General features: G+C 42.6%; 1 protein-coding gene across 3 annotated transcripts; it reads left to right on the top strand.

The window, feature by feature from the left end:
- Nucleotides 1-273: 273 nt before the first annotated feature.
- Nucleotides 274-16,903, top strand: RBSN (rabenosyn, RAB effector). Of its 3 annotated transcripts, none has more exons than XM_072598390.1 (12): nt 274-422; nt 1,290-1,593; nt 4,517-4,654; nt 5,938-6,038; nt 7,509-7,554; nt 7,655-7,816; nt 9,032-9,276; nt 10,363-10,433; nt 13,281-13,367; nt 13,865-13,967; nt 14,391-14,495; nt 14,862-16,903. In XM_072598390.1, the coding sequence occupies exons 2-12, from the start codon at nt 1,446-1,448 to the stop codon at nt 15,990-15,992; spliced, it is 2,337 nt and encodes a 778-aa protein (XP_072454491.1). In that variant the 5' UTR covers nt 274-422; nt 1,290-1,445; the 3' UTR covers nt 15,993-16,903. The 3 variants fall into 3 exon arrangements, with proteins under 3 accessions (XP_072454491.1, XP_072454489.1, XP_072454492.1); XM_072598388.1 differs by having other exon boundaries at nt 296-505; XM_072598391.1 differs by lacking the exons at nt 7,509-7,554; nt 7,655-7,816; nt 9,032-9,276 and having other exon boundaries at nt 318-505.
- The last annotated feature ends 657 nt before the right edge of the window (nt 16,904-17,560 follow it).

Here is a 17,560-nt window from a genome sequence, read left to right as displayed (position 1 = left end):
CAAGGAGAACCCATGCCCACTTAATTACAGATGCCTGTGTGTGTAGATCTCTAACAGGAGCGGGGCGGGGGGGCTGTCTTTTGCTCTGCCTTGCCCCTGGGGGGCGGGGCCGGCGGCGACCACAAGCCTGGTCTCCCTCTTCCCCGCCCTCTTCCTTCCCCACGCCTCGTCTCCAATTCTCCCGCGGCGCCTGCGCAGAGGCTCAGCTCACGCAGACACTAGCTTCGCTCCCTCCCTGCCTGGGGTGGCTCGATAACTCGGTGCTCGATGAATGCGTCCCTGCCCTGCCTGCCGCGCAGGCTCTCTTGCCGAGGGCCGAGGGCATGGATGCGTGATGGCCGCCCGGGCCCAGTGAGGGGAGAGAGGCGGAGGAGGGGCGAGCCCCCGGCCCCGTGGGCGGCACTGGTCGCAGGCCTGCAGCGGTACTGAGTGCGCCCCTTCCTTCCGCCCCGCATCGCATCGCGGGCCGTTCGGGGAGGGAGGAGGGACCCGCGGGGGGCGGGAGGTGAGGCTGGAGGGGGGGAGGGGAGCTCTGGGAGGAGAAAGGGGAGGGGGCGTGTCGGCGCGGGGGTGTGTGTGTGTGGGGGGGAGGGTATTTATTGTGTGTGTGTGTGTGGGGGGGGGGGGGGGTCCGTCAGTCACCCCTCATTCAGCGCTGCAGCCTTCCCTGGGCGGATCCTGGGGAGGGGGTGGAGGTCCCTCGGGGACCTCCGTGGGAGAATGGGGGGCCCCCCCTTGGCCGAGGTCCGGGGGTGCTTCGCCTCCAGCCTCGCGGCCGTGGGCCTAGCCCGCCCCGGTCCGAGGGGTCTGAGGCCGGCCGGGGCAGACTCCGGGCCCCCGGAGGCAGAAGGGGCTCCCCGGGCCCGCCGCGCTTCCCCGAGCGCTCGGGGTGCGGGGTGCGGGTGCGGGGTGCAGGCTTAAGCGCGCTTTTATCTTTCCAAGTTCCAGGTGCTTTAAGAATGTGTTTCTTACTGAAAAAGCCTTCCTCTTATTTATTTGGGTGGGGTCAAGTCCACACCAGGGGTTCTCAAAAGTGGGGTCTGCTGGGGGCCCCCAAAACCTTTGGGACTTGGAGGCCAAAACGACTTTGGCGACAGTGCCGAGACTTGTAAATGTCCAGTTACAGTAACTGTCGGTGCAGAGCACGCCCAAATCAAAGCTCTTGGGGGGGGGGGGGGGTCCTTGGGGCACAGTGGGAGGCCGTGCCCGTGGTGGAGCTTGCCCCGAGTTCAGATGCAGCCCAGGTGTCCGGCCCCCTCTCACCTGGCTTTCTTCCCGTTTATTTGCAGGATTCCTTCTGTGGCTGACCAGAAACCCCCCCCGGGGGGCCATGCCCTTCCCCAGCCTCTGCCTTGTGTAAGCCGGCCCCGGGCGAGCTGCGCTGCTGAGAGGCCGGCTCCCTCCTGGACATGCAGTGACCTGTCCTCTGGAAGTGCCAGGCCACCATGGCCTCTCTGGATGACCCTGGCGAGGTCAGGGAGGGCTTCCTGTGCCCTCTGTGCCTCAAGGACCTGCAGTCTTTTTACCAGCTCCAGTCCCATTATGAGGAAGAGCACTCCAGCGAGGACAGGGATGTCAGAGGGCAGATAAAAAGTAAGAGGCCTGCCCGCTGGGTGCACTGGGCTGCGGGGCACTGCGCAGACAGGCTGCCTGGAGAGTGGAATCCCTCGGCCACTTTCCTGATGTTTTCATCAGTGACAGCTCGCACGCAAGAGGAAATGAGATGATAGTTTTACACTAAGAGTCTGGATAGGGTAATGATGGGGTTTGGGGGAAAGATAGGGTGGTGATGGGAATGCAGAAAAGGCAGATATATTCCTGAGCGGAACATAGGCAGCGTGGCACAAGGGATAGGAAACTGGCTAGGAGACTGGGCTTCAGATATCCAAAACAGAGAAGTATTAGGTAGGGTCATGAAGCACAACTGGACCAGACAGAATTGCTGGGAGAAGAAAAAAAGGCTTTGAAAATATGATCAGTAACATCCTTCATGTGGCAGTTTTGGTTTAGGGCCCCTAATGCTGGTTTACAACGTGCATCTCTCTGCTCTACAAAGAAGTATGTAGTGATGTGTGGATGCTAGCAGTTTTTATACTTTATACAGCAGGTACTTCTGTAATATTCATTCACTGGTCAGTGATGGTGTGAATGGGGCCTAGGGTTTTATATTAGACTGCTAGTAAGATTTATTCTCACAGTATCACCTGTCTGCTTCCTAGTGTCATTTTTGTAAAATTTACTCAGAACATCCTAGTATTTTTTTGGGAATGTTAGGCAAAAAAAGAAAAAAAAACCTCTTAGACAGTTTCATTTATACTCTGCCCACCCCTCCCCCCCAAAAAAGTTTGTTTATGTCTACAATGTATTTCAGGTGATTTATTTAAAATAGATGAAATGAGACATTGTTCCTTTTAAAGGAACTCTGAGAATTCTTAAAATGTCCTCCATTTTTCCCATTTTGGGGTTTTTAATTTTATGTAGTTAAAAAGTTAATTTGTGAAGTCCCCTAGAGGTCCCAGGGAATCTTTTATAGGATGGAGAGGATGACCTTTGTATTGACCTAAGTTGACAAATGTTCCAGTCTTAGAAGCTAACAATAACATTTTGAAAATATGACACCAAAGATTAATGAAAAGCCTTGTCAGAGTATACCGCATTTCTCCCTTATATCATAGCCTTCATGGTGCTAGCTTAAGGAGGCTAGCTTAATAACAGATATTGAACTGAAAAGAGCTAATTTTGGATTTGGGACATCTGGAGTTTATGGAAAAGTTATGTGGCTAATATCAGTTGTTAGTTAAGAAAACATCCTTGCTGTATGGATCTTTGGGTTTTGATTTATTACCATGGACCTACTTATCATCAGAATGATAATTTTACTTAAATAGGGGAAGGTGTGGTTGAGAGTTGAGATTGGCCTCTCAGTTATTTCAGAAAAGATTATTTAAAAATAAAGACAGAATTATTCCTAATTAGTTTCCTGATGAAGGACCACACCCATTTTGAGAAGTTTGCCAGGAAGTACTTTAGTGACACTCAATAGAAGTTAAGTGGTGCAGTCTTTCTAAAGTGGCGCCCTCTAGCTGAGTTTGCAATGTGCATTAATATTTCCAATTTTCTGCCTGGCAAATTTCTGTTCATTTCATCCTATAACCTTTACTCCATTATTAGTAAGGATGACTTCAATACTTTTAAAACAGCTTTTTTTCCACCTGCTTGAAAAAATACTGTAGAGTAACTGCCTGATTAGCATCACTACATCAGCAAAGAAGTTTCCATGCCGTTATCAGTCATATCTGCTTTACCAGCCAATCAGTTCATAGCTGCCTTTACCCAGGCTTCAGAAATTCCAGTGTTTTGCTGAATGTTTTCTTGTAAAGCATCTAGGACATCAGATGTTGCTCCTGAAACACTTTATTACTGGGATGACTATTTTAATCCTATCATTTTATTTTAAAATTAACATTGAAGTAAGTATAAATTATAATCACCAAGAGGAAGTTGCTTTTAAATAAAGCCATGGAAGTAGAATTTCTTATTTGAGGTTTTGGACAACATCTCTGTAACTGTAATGGTGTTGGTATGCTCATTACTGGCTTGTTTATTCATGAGACTAATATATACTGATGGTCTACTATGTACAGAATACTGTGCTAGTGAGGCATTATGGGGAATACAAAGGTGAATGAAACTGGGATCTGCTCATGAAGTTTACAGTGAAGTTGAACAGATAAGATGTTTATATAAATAAAATACAAGATAGATTATGAAATTGCAGTAAGGGACATCCCAATTTCTGTAATTCAGAGAAGGAACAGATTATTTCTGGTTGGGCAGAGTTGGGAAGATCAGGGAAGGATTCATGGAGGAAATAATAAGCAATTTTGGTTTTTTATCTTATTGAAAGGATTTAATAACTTAGATCTAGTTTCTTATTTGGAGAAAAAAATCTTAGAAAACATACAGAAGATCATTAAAATATAAAGTTCTTGAGGACATGTATGTGTCCTTATGTTTAGTATGTATGGAAGACCTTTGTATTTTGGAAATAGATCAGAGCAAGAACTCTAAATGTACAAAAGCACTTTACTATGTTAGTAAAGATTTCATTTCTTAGCACTGGAAATCAATTAATTCTCAACATTTATTAATTGCTCAGTTTATTTAATACTCCTAATGTATTCATTGTATTTGTTTATTACTATATTTTAGCATTGAATTTTGGCCAGAAAAAATTTTAATGTAGTTAATCAAAAGTTTAATTTTTTTAAACTGTCAAATAATATATATTTTTTAAGGAGAATGCTTTAAAGAAAATGCCAAATTGTCTTTATGTGATGACGTGTTGTTGATCTCTCTGTCCTTTTTCTGATCCTTTTGGGATACTTAATGACTTTACATCAAGCAAAATGTTTTTAAAATATGACTTTTTTCAGAGGTTGTCTTCAAAACTATTGAATCTCATTACATGGGCTTTAGCAATTCACTTGTATTACTTGGTTCATTTTTTTCCAAGGTCTTGTTCAGAAGGCCAAGAAAGCAAAGAATAAGTTGTTGAAAAGAGAAGATGATCGGTCAGAGTCTGGGACACAAGGATATGAATCTTTCAGCTATGGAGGGGTGGATCCATACATGTGGGAACCACAGGAACTTGGTGAGATAAGCCTTTGTTCCAGTAAACTGAAGTAGCAACTTGTGTTGATTTTTACTGAGATACTTAATTACAGTATATTTACTGATTCCTTTTCAAATGAGTTATACTTCACTGAGATGAAGCAGCCATAGTATGATATAGCCCATAATAATTAATGCTGGTTATTAGTAGTATGTTTCCCACCTTCATTGTACAGTCCTACCACAGGAGGCATTATTCTGAACTGTAAAATTGTAGATGAGAGTACAAATGAAGGTAGAAATTTTACATGGGGCGGGGGAACCTGCCAATACCTATTCTGAGACAAGTCAGATTTAAAAGCCTACAACATTCCATTCAAAACCCAAATACAAAATTATAGCCATGGGAAATCTTATTAGATATTTGATGGCTTGGCTTATGATTGTTAGCAAACAATTGTGGAAAATCAGGTGTGGTTTGTGCTCCAGAAGTTGATATTCATTGAAGTTAATATAACTTAAATGAGCTTATGGGTGTAGTTGGGAGAATGATGATAAGAATGCTGGCATTTTTATAACTTCAAGGTTTTAAAGGCATTTTGCCTAATTCTCACTTGACCTTTATAATAACCCTCTCAAGTATCTCTGTCACAGATAAAGAAACCAAGGCAGCTCAGAGATGCCTGTGGTTCCACAGCTAGTACATTCCAGATATATGGAATTTGAACCAGGTCTTCTGAATCCTAAGTCCAGCACACTATCTACTGTGCTGCCACTGGATATAGGTACTTAATCACTAATCATATAATTCAGCATACGATAAAAGGTTAAATGATTGGTACCAGTAGATTAAAGAAGGAAGAACTCTTAGAAGGGAGCTTTCATTATAACTTACAAGTGGCCAGGGGCTTGATGTAGATCATTGAGTAATTTTAGGGGTAATAGCATGAACAAGGATTTAGAACTAGGGGAGATTAGAACAGCTCGTCCTGTTGTCCTCTGCTGTAGCAGAGTTTGTGTTGGAATAGTAGGGGACGTTGGATAGGAGCTTGGGCCCAGGCTGTTGAGAGACGGACCCTCTTTGGATCCAAGCTTATAAGAATATATCACTGGAGCTAGTCAGCTCAGAGCAGACATCCTGTTTCCAATTTAAATATTTCTAAAAATCTAGGTTTTTGTCCACCTTTAAAATTTCTTTGGAATGGAAGTAAATAAGTAAATACAATGTAAAAAAAAGAGTAGTTCCATGTACATAATTGATACAGAGCTCTGCAGATGAATTAGAAAGTTTACACATTTTTTCTTTTCCCTTTTGTTGCTTAGGTGCTGCGAGAAGTCATCTTTCTGACTTCAAAAAGCATCGAGCTGCCAGGATTGACCACTATGTTGTGGAAGTCAACAAATTAATAATCAGATTGGAAAAGGTAAAATTGCTCCCCTCATTTTTTTTTGGCAAGTATATATGTAGATTTGGTAAATAAAAGCAAGGCAAAATATGTAATACGCGAGTGTATGACTTGGGTGACTGATGCTAATGTATAATATTTCACTTTAAATTCAAGAAGATTATCCTGTCGAATCCCTGGAATTTACCTGACAGTATTGTGCTTTAATGTTTGCGAAGTGTTTTACATGCATTATCTCATTGGAGCCTCACAACTGTTCTGTAAAGTAGGGGCTGTTATACCCATTTTACAGATGAGGAAACTGAAGCTGAGGTAGAGAGGTCACATGGTGACAAAAAAGCTGATTTTGCTCAAGGTTTTGCTGAGTGCAGCAGTGTTAGCATGGTGCAGTGGACAGAATACTAGGAGTACTGGGCTGGAAGTCAGGGGACGCGGGTTCTAGCCTTGGGTGTGTCACCTTGGACAAGTCTTAACTTGTTTAAATAACCATATTAATTTAGTTGTTTTATCTACAGAATGAGGGGATTAGACTAGACTAGATACTCCCTTAGGTCCATTTTGTGTAGATAGATTTGACACACTCAGCTTCTTTTTTCTGTTTGGTGTCTAGAACCATCACCAATGACAGACTTTTGATTAAAAAGCTTTTTAGTTCTCTCAGTTGCTTTTCCTTTAGGTGTCCCAATTGCTCACTCTGTAATTGGGGATGTTATGTTGTTTCATCTGATGGGTGGGCGGAGGGGGGCGGGGGTGAGGGGGAAGGAAGCCTTTGGAATTAGGATCTTTTTCTGTGAGGACTTTTTAGACTGGGATAAGTACATCATGCAGGACACATTTATACATAGATCATTCTGTAGTTTGATATGAGCTCTCCTTTGGTACCATTTTGCCTTAACTTCAGTGCTCCAATAATCTGGTTTCATCTGTGTGAATACTTTCATCACCAGAGCAGATTATCAACTTTTCTACAACTTAATAGATGGGTTACAGGTGTTGCTGTGAACAAAAAAAAAAATCACTTGCAGCTAGCATGGTGATGAGCTTTCCTGGAATTAGGCTGATCCTTGGATAGTACATATACTCCCTATCATTGGACCCATTTCACTTTTTTTCCTAAAAATCATTTATTTTCCGTTACTACCATTGACCTGAGGGTGTAGGTGGGCATTATTGCAACCTCTGTGCAAGAGTCCTTGTGTATTTTCTTTAGCGGGGAGAAGGGAATGAGAAGACAGACTCAGAAATGGAGTTTGGGTGTAGTGGAAATTATTATGGGGAAGGGGTTATCCTCTGTCTGCAGGTGCCAGAGAATTGACCATAGAGGCCACTTGGATCTTTTGAATAGAGAATTATTTTTTGATTAGTTGGTTATAGATTACAGATAGCGTTCTGAGGACAGTTGAATTGTTGTAACTTACGTAATGATTATTTTAATTAAAGTATGCTCATTGCCTGACTTCTTCCATCTGGAATCATTTTCTCTGATAGCTTACAGCCTTTGACAGAACAAATACTGAGTCTGCTAAAGTAAGAGGTGGGTTCAGAATGTTTTCCAAGTTCATTTGTTGTGTGTATTTGACTCTGACCAAATCAGTTTCAAGGATACCGTCTATGTTCTTGGTTTTTCATAAAAGCAATAGAAAAGTCGGTTGTGCCCTGGGTCAGCGATCAGGATGTTCCTTTCTGCCCTGACTGTGGGAACAAGTTCAGCATCCGGAACCGCCGTCACCATTGCCGCCTTTGTGGATCAATTATGTGCAAGAAGTGTATGGAGCTGATCAGCCTTCCCTTGGCAAGTAGGTGACATGGGATGGATGATGTGCTTTTGCTGTGCTTCATTGTAGCTAAGATGACGGTAAAGAGAGTGAAGGAGTAGTTGTGTTGGCCATTCAGGCTGAGCACCTCGTGTAGAGCCTTGTCATTGGTGGTACAAATTTAAGAACCTGACTTTATATTTTGATCCTGCCATTAGGATCAGGATCAGATGCTAGCCAGGTAAAAATAGCTAAAGAGTAGAACAGTGTTTTCTTCAAAGTTAGCGTATGATGTCACAATGATTGATCAGATGTGCTGATCTTTCCTGTGTGTATAATTGACAAGAGTGTACCTTGCCCTTTGTTAATGGTAGGAGAGGAGAACTGGAAAATTTCATGAGAGGATAAGCCTGCTGGTTTCATCCTACCCTATTCTATCTTTGTACTTACACTCTTCTTTCTGAGATAAAAGTACTTACCGTACTTGAGCTTTCCTGACTTTGAAGGAAAACTACTCCCCTTTTATTTGTTCAGCACATACATGTATTGTGGTCCTACTGTGCTTATCGCTGCAAGTCACTGTACAAGAGGAAAATGAATGAGAAATGCTTCCTACCCCTTAGGAATTTAGGGGAGATAAGACATGGAGAGAGATATGGTTATACTTAGGTGGACTGTAATGAATTTCATTACAAGCACAAAATACTATTGGGATTCAGTTGAATTCAGTTTGCTTTAAACTGAGTGATAGGAGGGTGGTGATTAAGGAAACCTTTAAGAAGGTGGTATTTGAAGAATGGCTAGAATTTTGTCCCTGAGATGAGAAGAGTATTCCACGATATATAAAAACAGTATGAACGAAAGTGAAGAGGTGGTGGGAGAGTATAAGGTATTCAGTGAATACTGAATAGTTCATTTTGATTGGCGTGTAGAGTTGAAGGAGATATGACTGAAACATAATTGAGACAAGATCAGAGAGGATCTGGAATGCAAAACTGAGCAGTTTATTTGGATTTTATTTAGTAGGCATTGGGGAGCCAGACACAAGTCTGGCCTATAGCCTCCATGAAGTGTATCACAGAAGCTTAACTGGACAGGCTGGATTTGAATAGTACATCTGGTTTACTGTAATTGAACTACTTGGAAAATTTTCAGGTCCCAAATCTGAATGCCCAAGTCTGAAACTTAATGAGTTGGGAGAAGGGGAGATTTGATTTAGGGTCATTACTGAATTGCTTGTGATTTGTGTGTTTCTAGGCAAGCTCACCAGTGCCAGCAAAGAGGCCTCCTTGACCTCCCATAGCAGTCCCAACCAGTCACCTAATAGCGTCCATGGTTCTCGAAGGGGCAGCATCAGTAGCGTGAGCAGTGTTAGCTCCGTACTGGATGAGAAGGATGATGAGCGGATCCGCTGCTGTGGACACTGTAAAGATGCCTTGCTTAAGAGAGAGCGGCAGATTGATGAGAAGGAGCACACTCCTGACATCGTGAAGCTTTATGAGGTGGCGCACTGCTCACTTTCTTGGGGCTGTATGCCAAGTGGCTATTGGTGTATGTGTCTATCTATGTTGTACTCCAGATTCTTGAAGTGGCAGGTTCCTCTGGATCTCCTGTGCAGGGTTGGAGGCCTCTTCCTAGCTAGGTTCTTGGGTGTGTTGCAACATCCTGGGTTTCCTCACTCACTGTTGCCAGCTTGTGACCAGGAACGTCAGCATGTTGGTGACGGTGATAAATGGTGGCAGGATGGCTGGGATGCACGGGAAGATGGTGGAGGGCCAGAGGCATGGCTGGATGGAGGCCTGGCCCTGGGGAAATGGCCCTGGTCATGGGCAGAGATTAAGGAATACTGGGCCAGAGGACTGATTATGAGAGGCTGGGGGTGATTGTGTTTAAGGTCGCCCACGTACCTCATTTCCCAAGGTTATTCATGATTCCAGGAGCAGACAAGCATATAGTATGTTCTTCCCTGCTTGTCCCACCCTTGGGTGCAGGGACAGCTAAAGCTGCTTTGCCAGTAGTTGCACTTCTCGTTCTAGGGTTTGTGTTTTTGCATGGAAAACATTTTGAAATCCTTGTGGGTGAAAAATGCTGTATTAATCACTACACTGAGTAGCAGATTTCCCTTTTTTTGGCAGAGAAGGAAAATTGGCCAGTGCCTATCCCTTGTCATACTTGATTACTTCTGTTACTTTTTAGCCCAACTTTTTTTTTTCTGTACTGAGAGTTTTACTCCCCCTTGGAAAAAAAGTGAATAGGGTTTCCATAGTTTCTTTCTGATACCTTTCTGCTTCATGGTGGGACAAGAGCACTGAGAACAGTTACTGTCAAGGAAAAGTGAGGAATCAGTTCTTCCATGATGCTGAACAGACTGGTTTATCACTTGACTCATCTCTGCTTTACTCAGGGACATAAATCCTCTCCCCTTCTCTTTTTTTCCTCTGTTGAATCAGTTGATAAAGAAATGGCCTTTGCATTTCCATCGTGGGTGAAACTGGCACATCTTAGCTTCTTGACTTAGATCTGTTTGTAAACAAATTTTTCTTGAAATGGAAAAATTCCATTTCCTCCCCTTTTTTCCCCTCTTTCAGAAACTACGAATTTGTATGGAGAAAGTTGACCAGAAAGCTCCTGAGTACATTAAAATGGCAGCATCACTGAAGTAAGCCACCTTGCTATCTATTTTCCATGTTGTTGAGGTGGTGCATTTGGGTTTTCTATATTAGATAAAGTTCAGTACCTGAAAAATAAAAATTTCATTAGATCAGTTAATAAGAATAATAAAGTATGTGCAATTAATGTGTGTGTGTGGGGGGAGTACTACAGTGTAGAATGGCTCAAGAATGTTAAAGCTGTAAGGGTGCCACACTTTTATTTTACAGATGGGGAAACTGAGGCCGTTAGAAATGATTTGCCCAGAAATATACAGATTAACAGCTCACCTCTTTCCACCCTCTGTTGCTGCAGACTTTGTGGCTCCTGGAGATATTCTTCCCCTGCCTCACCCCAGCTGTGTTTTCCTGCTTCTCATCTCATCCAAGTGTCTTTCAGTAGTAGGGAACTGGGTCCTTCATGATGTAAGGGATGATAGGAGAGAAGGCACATCCTGACATGTCTTCTTTCTCCTTGCTGCCCACCATTGGGCTTCCTTTTCCTCTTGCCTTTGTCTGTTAGTGTGATTGACAAGAGAGGAAAGGAAGAGGCTCAGGGAGAGGGAGAAGAAATGGGAGGTAAGGAGGCTGGGAATGTTCTTCTGCCTTCATTCTGCACCACCAGCCCCCTGCCCTTCTCAGGACCCTCAGAAGGATCTTTACCAGTTCTGGGCCCAAGTCTTCCCTACTCCATCCTAGCTTTGCTTCTTTCTTGTCACACTTCTTCATTCTTTCCCACCCAGGTCCCTTGACACCTATCCCCCTACCTTTCCTTAGTTTCCCCTTTCTGGGGGGACAAAGTCAGTATGGGTGAGATTTTTTTATCTCTTTAGATTGACTTTCTAATCTTTAGAGACTGTCTTTAGATGTCTTTAGAGAACTGAAAAAAAACCTTTTAGTTCATAGGTCACAAAGATCACAAAGGCCATTTTGCAAGTATAAAAGACTTGGAGAATGTCAAAGGATGTCTTTTTTAACATCTTATTTTACAGGGGAGGAAACTGAGGCTCAGAGAGGGCAAGAGCTGGGACTAAGACTCAGGTCTCCTAATTCTCAATTCACTCTTCTGTTGCATTATGAATTTATTGGCCATTAAACAGATTTATTTGTAAGTCTAAAACTCACATCTAAAAAAAATTCAGCTTTGCCCTCTAGGCAATAAAATGAAAGAAAGCCACAGGGTTTTTTAGTTTGTTCAGCATAAACTCATCAAGTAGTAACTGAGTAGCCATTTGCAAGGCTGTATCAGCTGAGAGAGCTTTGAAATGTATTTCTTTTTGTGCAAGCAGGACATTAACAAATGAGATTTTTGTTAAGAGGAGAGCAGCCAGAATGCCAAGGGCTCTAAAAGCCACGTCAGAAGAGGAACGTTTGAAAGAACTAGGAAGGTTCAGCCTGGGAAAGAATAGACCTAGGGAGTCCTGATCATTCTCTTCAGTTATCTGAAGGGCTGCCGCGTGGGAGAGAGTTGGTTTGTTCTTTGAGACTCCAGTGGAAAGAACCAGAATTAGTAGGAAAAATTACAAGAGGCTAGATCTTTCCTCTTAATAACGACAGGTGACCAGCTCTAGGATAAGCTACTTTTATATGTAGTGAGCTTCCCCTCACTACAAGTATCCAAGGGACATTGGGAACTGCTTTCTTAGGGAGGTTGGAGGAGGAGCTTCTTTTTATTGTACAAGAGGTTAGATTAAGTCGGCCTCCACAACCATCCCAGTTCTCATAATTAATTCACATTTACATAGCTTTTTAAGTCTTACAAAATATTTTTTCACAACAACATTGAGATAATTTGTTGTTGTTCAATTGTTGTTGCAGTTATGTCCAGCTCTTCATGACCCCATTTAGGATTTTCTTGGCAAAGAGTGGAGTGGTTTGCCATTTCCTACTCTAGCTCATTTTGCAGATGAGGAAATTGAGGCAAACAGGGTAAAGTGACTTGTCCAGGGTCACACAGCTAGTGAGTTTCTGAAGTTGGATTTGAACTCAGGAAGAGGAGTCTTCCTGATTTTGAGCCCAGCACTCTATCCACTGCACCATCCCCACTGTGATATTAATACCAGTTTTATTCTTTATATTATATATGTGAAAAAAGAGACTTAAGTGTTAAGTGACTTATCCGTGATCACGCCATTAGTAAATATTCACCAGGATTCTAATGCAGATGTCCTGATTTCAGGCCAACATTCTTTCTACCTATTTTTCTACCCTATTTTTTTTTCCACTAATTTTAATAATAAATTTGCAGTGCCCAGATTAGGCTTCTACTTCTAGGCTGCGTAGTCTCTAAAGAGGGAAAATTCCAAACTCCTTCAAATCTTATTTACTCAAGTGAACTTGTTTTAGAGCATCTCTCCATGCATCTTCTAGGACATCATGTAATTTGCTAGCTTTAACCCAACTTGGAGGCAGCTATTACTTATTAGGAAGAGCACTGGATTGTGAGACCTGGGATCTCTCTTTAGCTTTAACTTTATGTAACTTTGTATAAGCCCTCAGAAAACTTAACTTCTCTGGGACTCAGTTTTATCATCTGTAAATTGGCATTTGGATATGATTCTTTGAGTTCAAACCAGATCAGTTGAATTTTGTTTTGATAGATTTTATTTTAAGGCGTAAGCCTGAGTATATTGTGCTAGGGGTTATAAATTGAAGGCTCACTTCTAAAATAATTAGTCATTATTTCTTTTTCAGCAAAGAAATTCTACTTATACAGAATATATTGAAATACCACTTTCACCTTGAAATTTTCCTTGCTATGGTTCATTTAGTGATGTTATCTCTGATTTTTTTTATGTAGTTTTTTTTTTTTGTTGGTGATGTGATCTAACACAGACAAATATATGCTTTCTCCTCAGTGCTGGGGAGACAACCTACAGTCTGGAACATGCTAATGACCTCCGAGTAGAAGTACAGAAAATGTATGAATTAATAGATGCTTTAAGGTAAGGACCATTTAGAGGGAGGTGTTGAAAATGAGGCACTTAGTCCTTAATTTAGTCGTTGGTGTGCATGGACTATGTTCTGCATTTAAGTAAATGTTATGAGGTTAATGAAAGCAGTGCTTTTGTGGTGTTTGTGTACAATTAAAAGTGAAGGTAAGCACTTTTATACTCTAATGTCCTGGAAGCTTCCAATTAGGTGCTTTTTCAGAGCACTCTCTGGCTTATGAATAATGACAGCCCTCCCCTCCCCCCCCCACACTTCGGGCAAAGAGCCTGTGAGATGTGGACAACATAGCTATCCATTGGGAGAACTGGGACAGTAACAACTCCATTGGTGAGAGAGAGAGAGAGAGAGAGAGAGAGAGTGTGTCTGGCACTGTTTTCTAAGTATGGAACGTTTGATGTCATTATTGGTTCCCTCCTTTGCTTCCTCAGTCACTCTTTGGAAAATAAGCTTCTGCCATTCTGTTTACCTTGATGTGTTTATTTTAATTCAGTAAGAAGATTTTAACACTAGGCTTGAACCAGGAGCCTCAGCCACATCCCAGAGCTTTGCAGCTCCAGAGAATGATAAGATACTCAGCTACGCTTTTTGTACAGGTAAAGCCCTACTCTTAACAGAGCTGTATTCAGGCATCTTATTGCTAAATGTTTCTTCATAAGTGTTCCTTCTGGGACAGAAATGCTTTAACCATTCTCTGGAGAGTTCACTGACAAAAAATTCTTAATTCTAAGTGGAAGTGTAGAGTTTTAATGATTTATTTAAAAAAGCTTTTTGAAAGAGAGATAACCCATGTATGGTTTGTATGGTTTTGTAAGGAAAAGACTCGCTTATCTGGAAGCAAAGATTTAAAGATTAGATGTTTTCTTTCCGACTGTTGATATTATTGTCTTTGAATTCCCTGCATGGTCTAAAAGAAGGCTATGCCTTGTGTTCAGAATCTAAGGTCCCTTTATAGTTAAGTTAAGTATTTCCGTTCAGCCAAATAATTCTATTTCAGAGAAATCTGTGATTCTTTGCAGGAAAAGTTACTCGGTTTGATGTCACTGCCAACCAAAGAACAGTATGAAGAACTGAAGAAGAAAAGGAAGCAAGAAATCGAAAGGAAACTGATCATGGAAAGACAGGTGAGGCCCTTATTGGGTGGCCAGGTATGCGCCTGCCTCTTGGGGATCTGGTGGTGGCACTCATTTCAGGATTTCTTCTCATAGACTCAGGGAAGCAGATAAGCTTGCTCTTTGTTCCCATGTTCTCCAGTTTGTGGAGTTTTCTCCTTTACCTCTTCTTCTTTTCTTCCCTTGCCTTCCCAGTCTCTAGAAATACATGAGGATAAATGTAGTTTTTCTCTTTGCCCACATTACTGTGATTCACTTGTATAAAACATCTTAGACTGTGGCACTGGCAGGACCCTCTGAGGTGTAGGCTAGTGTGATAGCCTGTGGAAAGCCCTGGTGCTGTACTTACCATTTATTTCCTGCATTTGGACCCTTTAGGCTGCCCTAGAATTACAGCGAAGGTCGGAAGAGAGGCAGAAAGAATTGGTTTCTCGAGGCACAGTGAATGGAGAAGAGACTTTTGTCCAGAGAGGCACTGTGAGGAAAGCAGAGGGCTGGCTCCCCATGTCCAGCGGGCCAGGCCAGAGTGAGGAGTCAGACCCACTCCTGCAGCAGATCCACAACATCACATCTTTCATTAAGCAGGCCAGGGCAGCTAGCCGGGTTGATGAAGTGCGCATGCTTCAGGAGAACCTGCGGCAGCTTCAGGATGAGTATGACCAGCAGCAGACAGAGAAGGCCATTGAACTGTCTCGAAGGCAGGCAGAGGAGGAAGATCTGCAGAGGGAGCAGCTGCAGGTTCTTCGGGAGAAAGAGTGGGAGAGGGAGCAGTCCCAGGTAATCTCTCAGCACTCACGGACTCATTCTGTAGACTTCAGAGACAAGCTTTTTCAGCAGGAATCAGGAGTGGAACCTCAGAACCAGATAGCACATGTTTTGGACCTGGGTCCCTCTTTGGTCCGAAATAATGTGGCTCTCAAAAGCCCTTCTCTTAACTTAGGCCAGGAGCCAAATAAAGAGAAACCTGTGTTTTCTACGCTAGGTCAGGAGCTATTGCAGTGGAACTCTGGGGTGCATCAAAATGAGGCAGCTTCCTTGAACCCCTTTGAAGAGGAAGAAGTCATTAGTCCTGGAGATGAAGGCATCGCTAACCCATTTGCTGAAGATATTTCTCATGGAGCTTCCTCACCTCATTCAGCTGTCCCCAGTGGTAAAAAGGAATATAATCCTTTTGAAGATGAGGAAGATGAACCCACTGGTGATGCAGATGGCCCTATTCTCAATCCCTTTGAAGTGGATGAGCTTCCTTATCAAAAGCATCCCAGCCCTCCTAATCCTGGCAACCCATTTGAGGAGCCAGTCTCCACCAATCCTTTTGAGATGGATGACAATGAGACGGAGGGAGAGGAGTTCATAGAGGAAGAGCTGCTTCTCCAACAGATTGACAATATCAAGGCATACATCTTTGATGCTAAGCAGTGTGGCCGCTTGGATGAGGTGGAGGTGCTGACTGAGAACTTGAAAGAGCTGAAGCGGGCATTAGTCAAGCAGAAAGAGAAAACTAACTGAGGAACACCACCTGTATCAGCGTGTCCACCTGGTAGCACGAGAGCAGGAGTAGATGGCGGGACTTCAAGTGGGGGCAAATTAAGGTGCACAAAGTTAGGAAAGGGAATCTGCAATTTTATGCTATGCACTTTTACTGAGGTGTTTCCACTAACTTAATAAGCAGGGGTACATGGACAGGTGAATAAGCATTCGGTTGCTGTTTTCCTGTTCTTGTTTTTTCCCCTTTAAGAAGGGATTTAAAATAGTCACCATAAAATTGTTAACTAAATGCTATGCAGGTCTGAGGGGGCCAGAGTAGAACTAGCCAAGGTCACACGGGTCAGTTTTATTACTTCTCTTTTAATCATTATGCAGTATTACAGGGCAACCTTACAAACTGGCCTTCCACTAACCCAAGAGCAAACTTGGGTTGTGCTGAGGCAGAGGTCTGTGATCTCAGTGGGATAGGTCATATTAAAGCTTCATCATGTAGCTTACTAGAACCCAGCTATTTAAGCAGGCCAAGTTCCCTAGCACTATGACCTGTGAACAACTTTGTAGTTGTTTCTCTAATAGAAACAGGTTACTAGAGACAGGTATTAGACCTTTCAATAGTTCTCTTTTTCGGATGTTTTGTGGAAATATTTTTTGGGGGGAGGTAGGAATGAGAGGTAAGCAGTGGAATGTTAAAATTCCTAACTAGGCCTTGCCCCTTCTTGTTTCTGAACCCAGTGGCTTGCACAGCCCAGTGTCAGCAAGTTGGTTGAGCCACCCCACAGTTGGCTGCTGCTGTTTGAAGGCATGAGGTGTAAACTTTTTGGTCCACAAGCACCACCCTAAGAAAACAAAACCCTAAAACTTCGTATGTAGTGGCCAATATAATGATGACATATGTATTCTTTGGGAATCCCTCCCATGGAACTTTGGAAAAACCACTCCTTACACTTAGACCTCTTCTAGCCCTTATGGGAAAGGAGTATTTTCTTGAAGCAGAGGAAAAGTTCAGGTTACTTTTGGGACCGATTGGTCAGCTTCATGCATTCCTCCCTCAAGATAGTAAGGCAGATGAGACATTTTCACAGCTGCTTTTAGTATTACAAGAGTTATATGTAAATTTTAAAGCACAATATATGATTGTTATAGTACAGCTGCATTATTTGATTTGTCACAGAGGCCTCATTTCAAGGACTCCCTTAGTGGTAGATACAGTTCTTAGGAATGGAACCTAACTAACTTGAAGAGTTAAATTTAATGTAGCTCTATCAAGAACTGGAGCTATTGCTACATTCAGATTTAAGTAGAGTTCAGGCAGTAAAACTTGTGTTACTGACCAAAAATCCCGTACCCTTTACCACTCTGTGATCTGAATCATTTTCCAGTTTCTGTTCTTTTGTTTCTTTGCAAAAGATGACAAAAGTCATCTCTCTGTTTTTAGTGAGTGACTGTTGTTCGTCACTGTTTCTATCATGGAATGTCTTCTAGGAATTAAAAAAAAAAACTATCGAAGCTGTACTACTGTAAAGTAGTACTATTGTAAAGTTCAGCACATTCTGGCTCTACTAGCCAATGAAAAGGGTTAGAATTGGGAG

Source organism: Notamacropus eugenii, chromosome 3, assembly GCF_028372415.1.
Source record: "Notamacropus eugenii isolate mMacEug1 chromosome 3, mMacEug1.pri_v2, whole genome shotgun sequence".
In the NCBI taxonomy this organism is placed as follows: domain Eukaryota; kingdom Metazoa; phylum Chordata; class Mammalia; order Diprotodontia; family Macropodidae; genus Notamacropus; species Notamacropus eugenii.
Note: the sequence above shows the minus strand (reverse complement) of the source record. Positions and strands in the feature narration are given on the sequence as shown.

Bases quoted from the DNA above. Each gene is read 5' to 3' on its own strand.
- RBSN (XM_072598390.1), top strand. From the start codon at position 1,446: ATGGCCTCTCTGGATGACCCTGGCGAGGTCAGGGAGGGCTTCCTGTGC. The intron at 13,368-13,864 runs GTAAGGACCATT...ATTTTAATTCAG, and splicing joins GAATTAATAGATGCTTTAAG to TAAGAAGATTTTAACACTAG. The intron at 14,496-14,861 runs GTGAGGCCCTTA...TGGACCCTTTAG, and splicing joins AACTGATCATGGAAAGACAG to GCTGCCCTAGAATTACAGCG.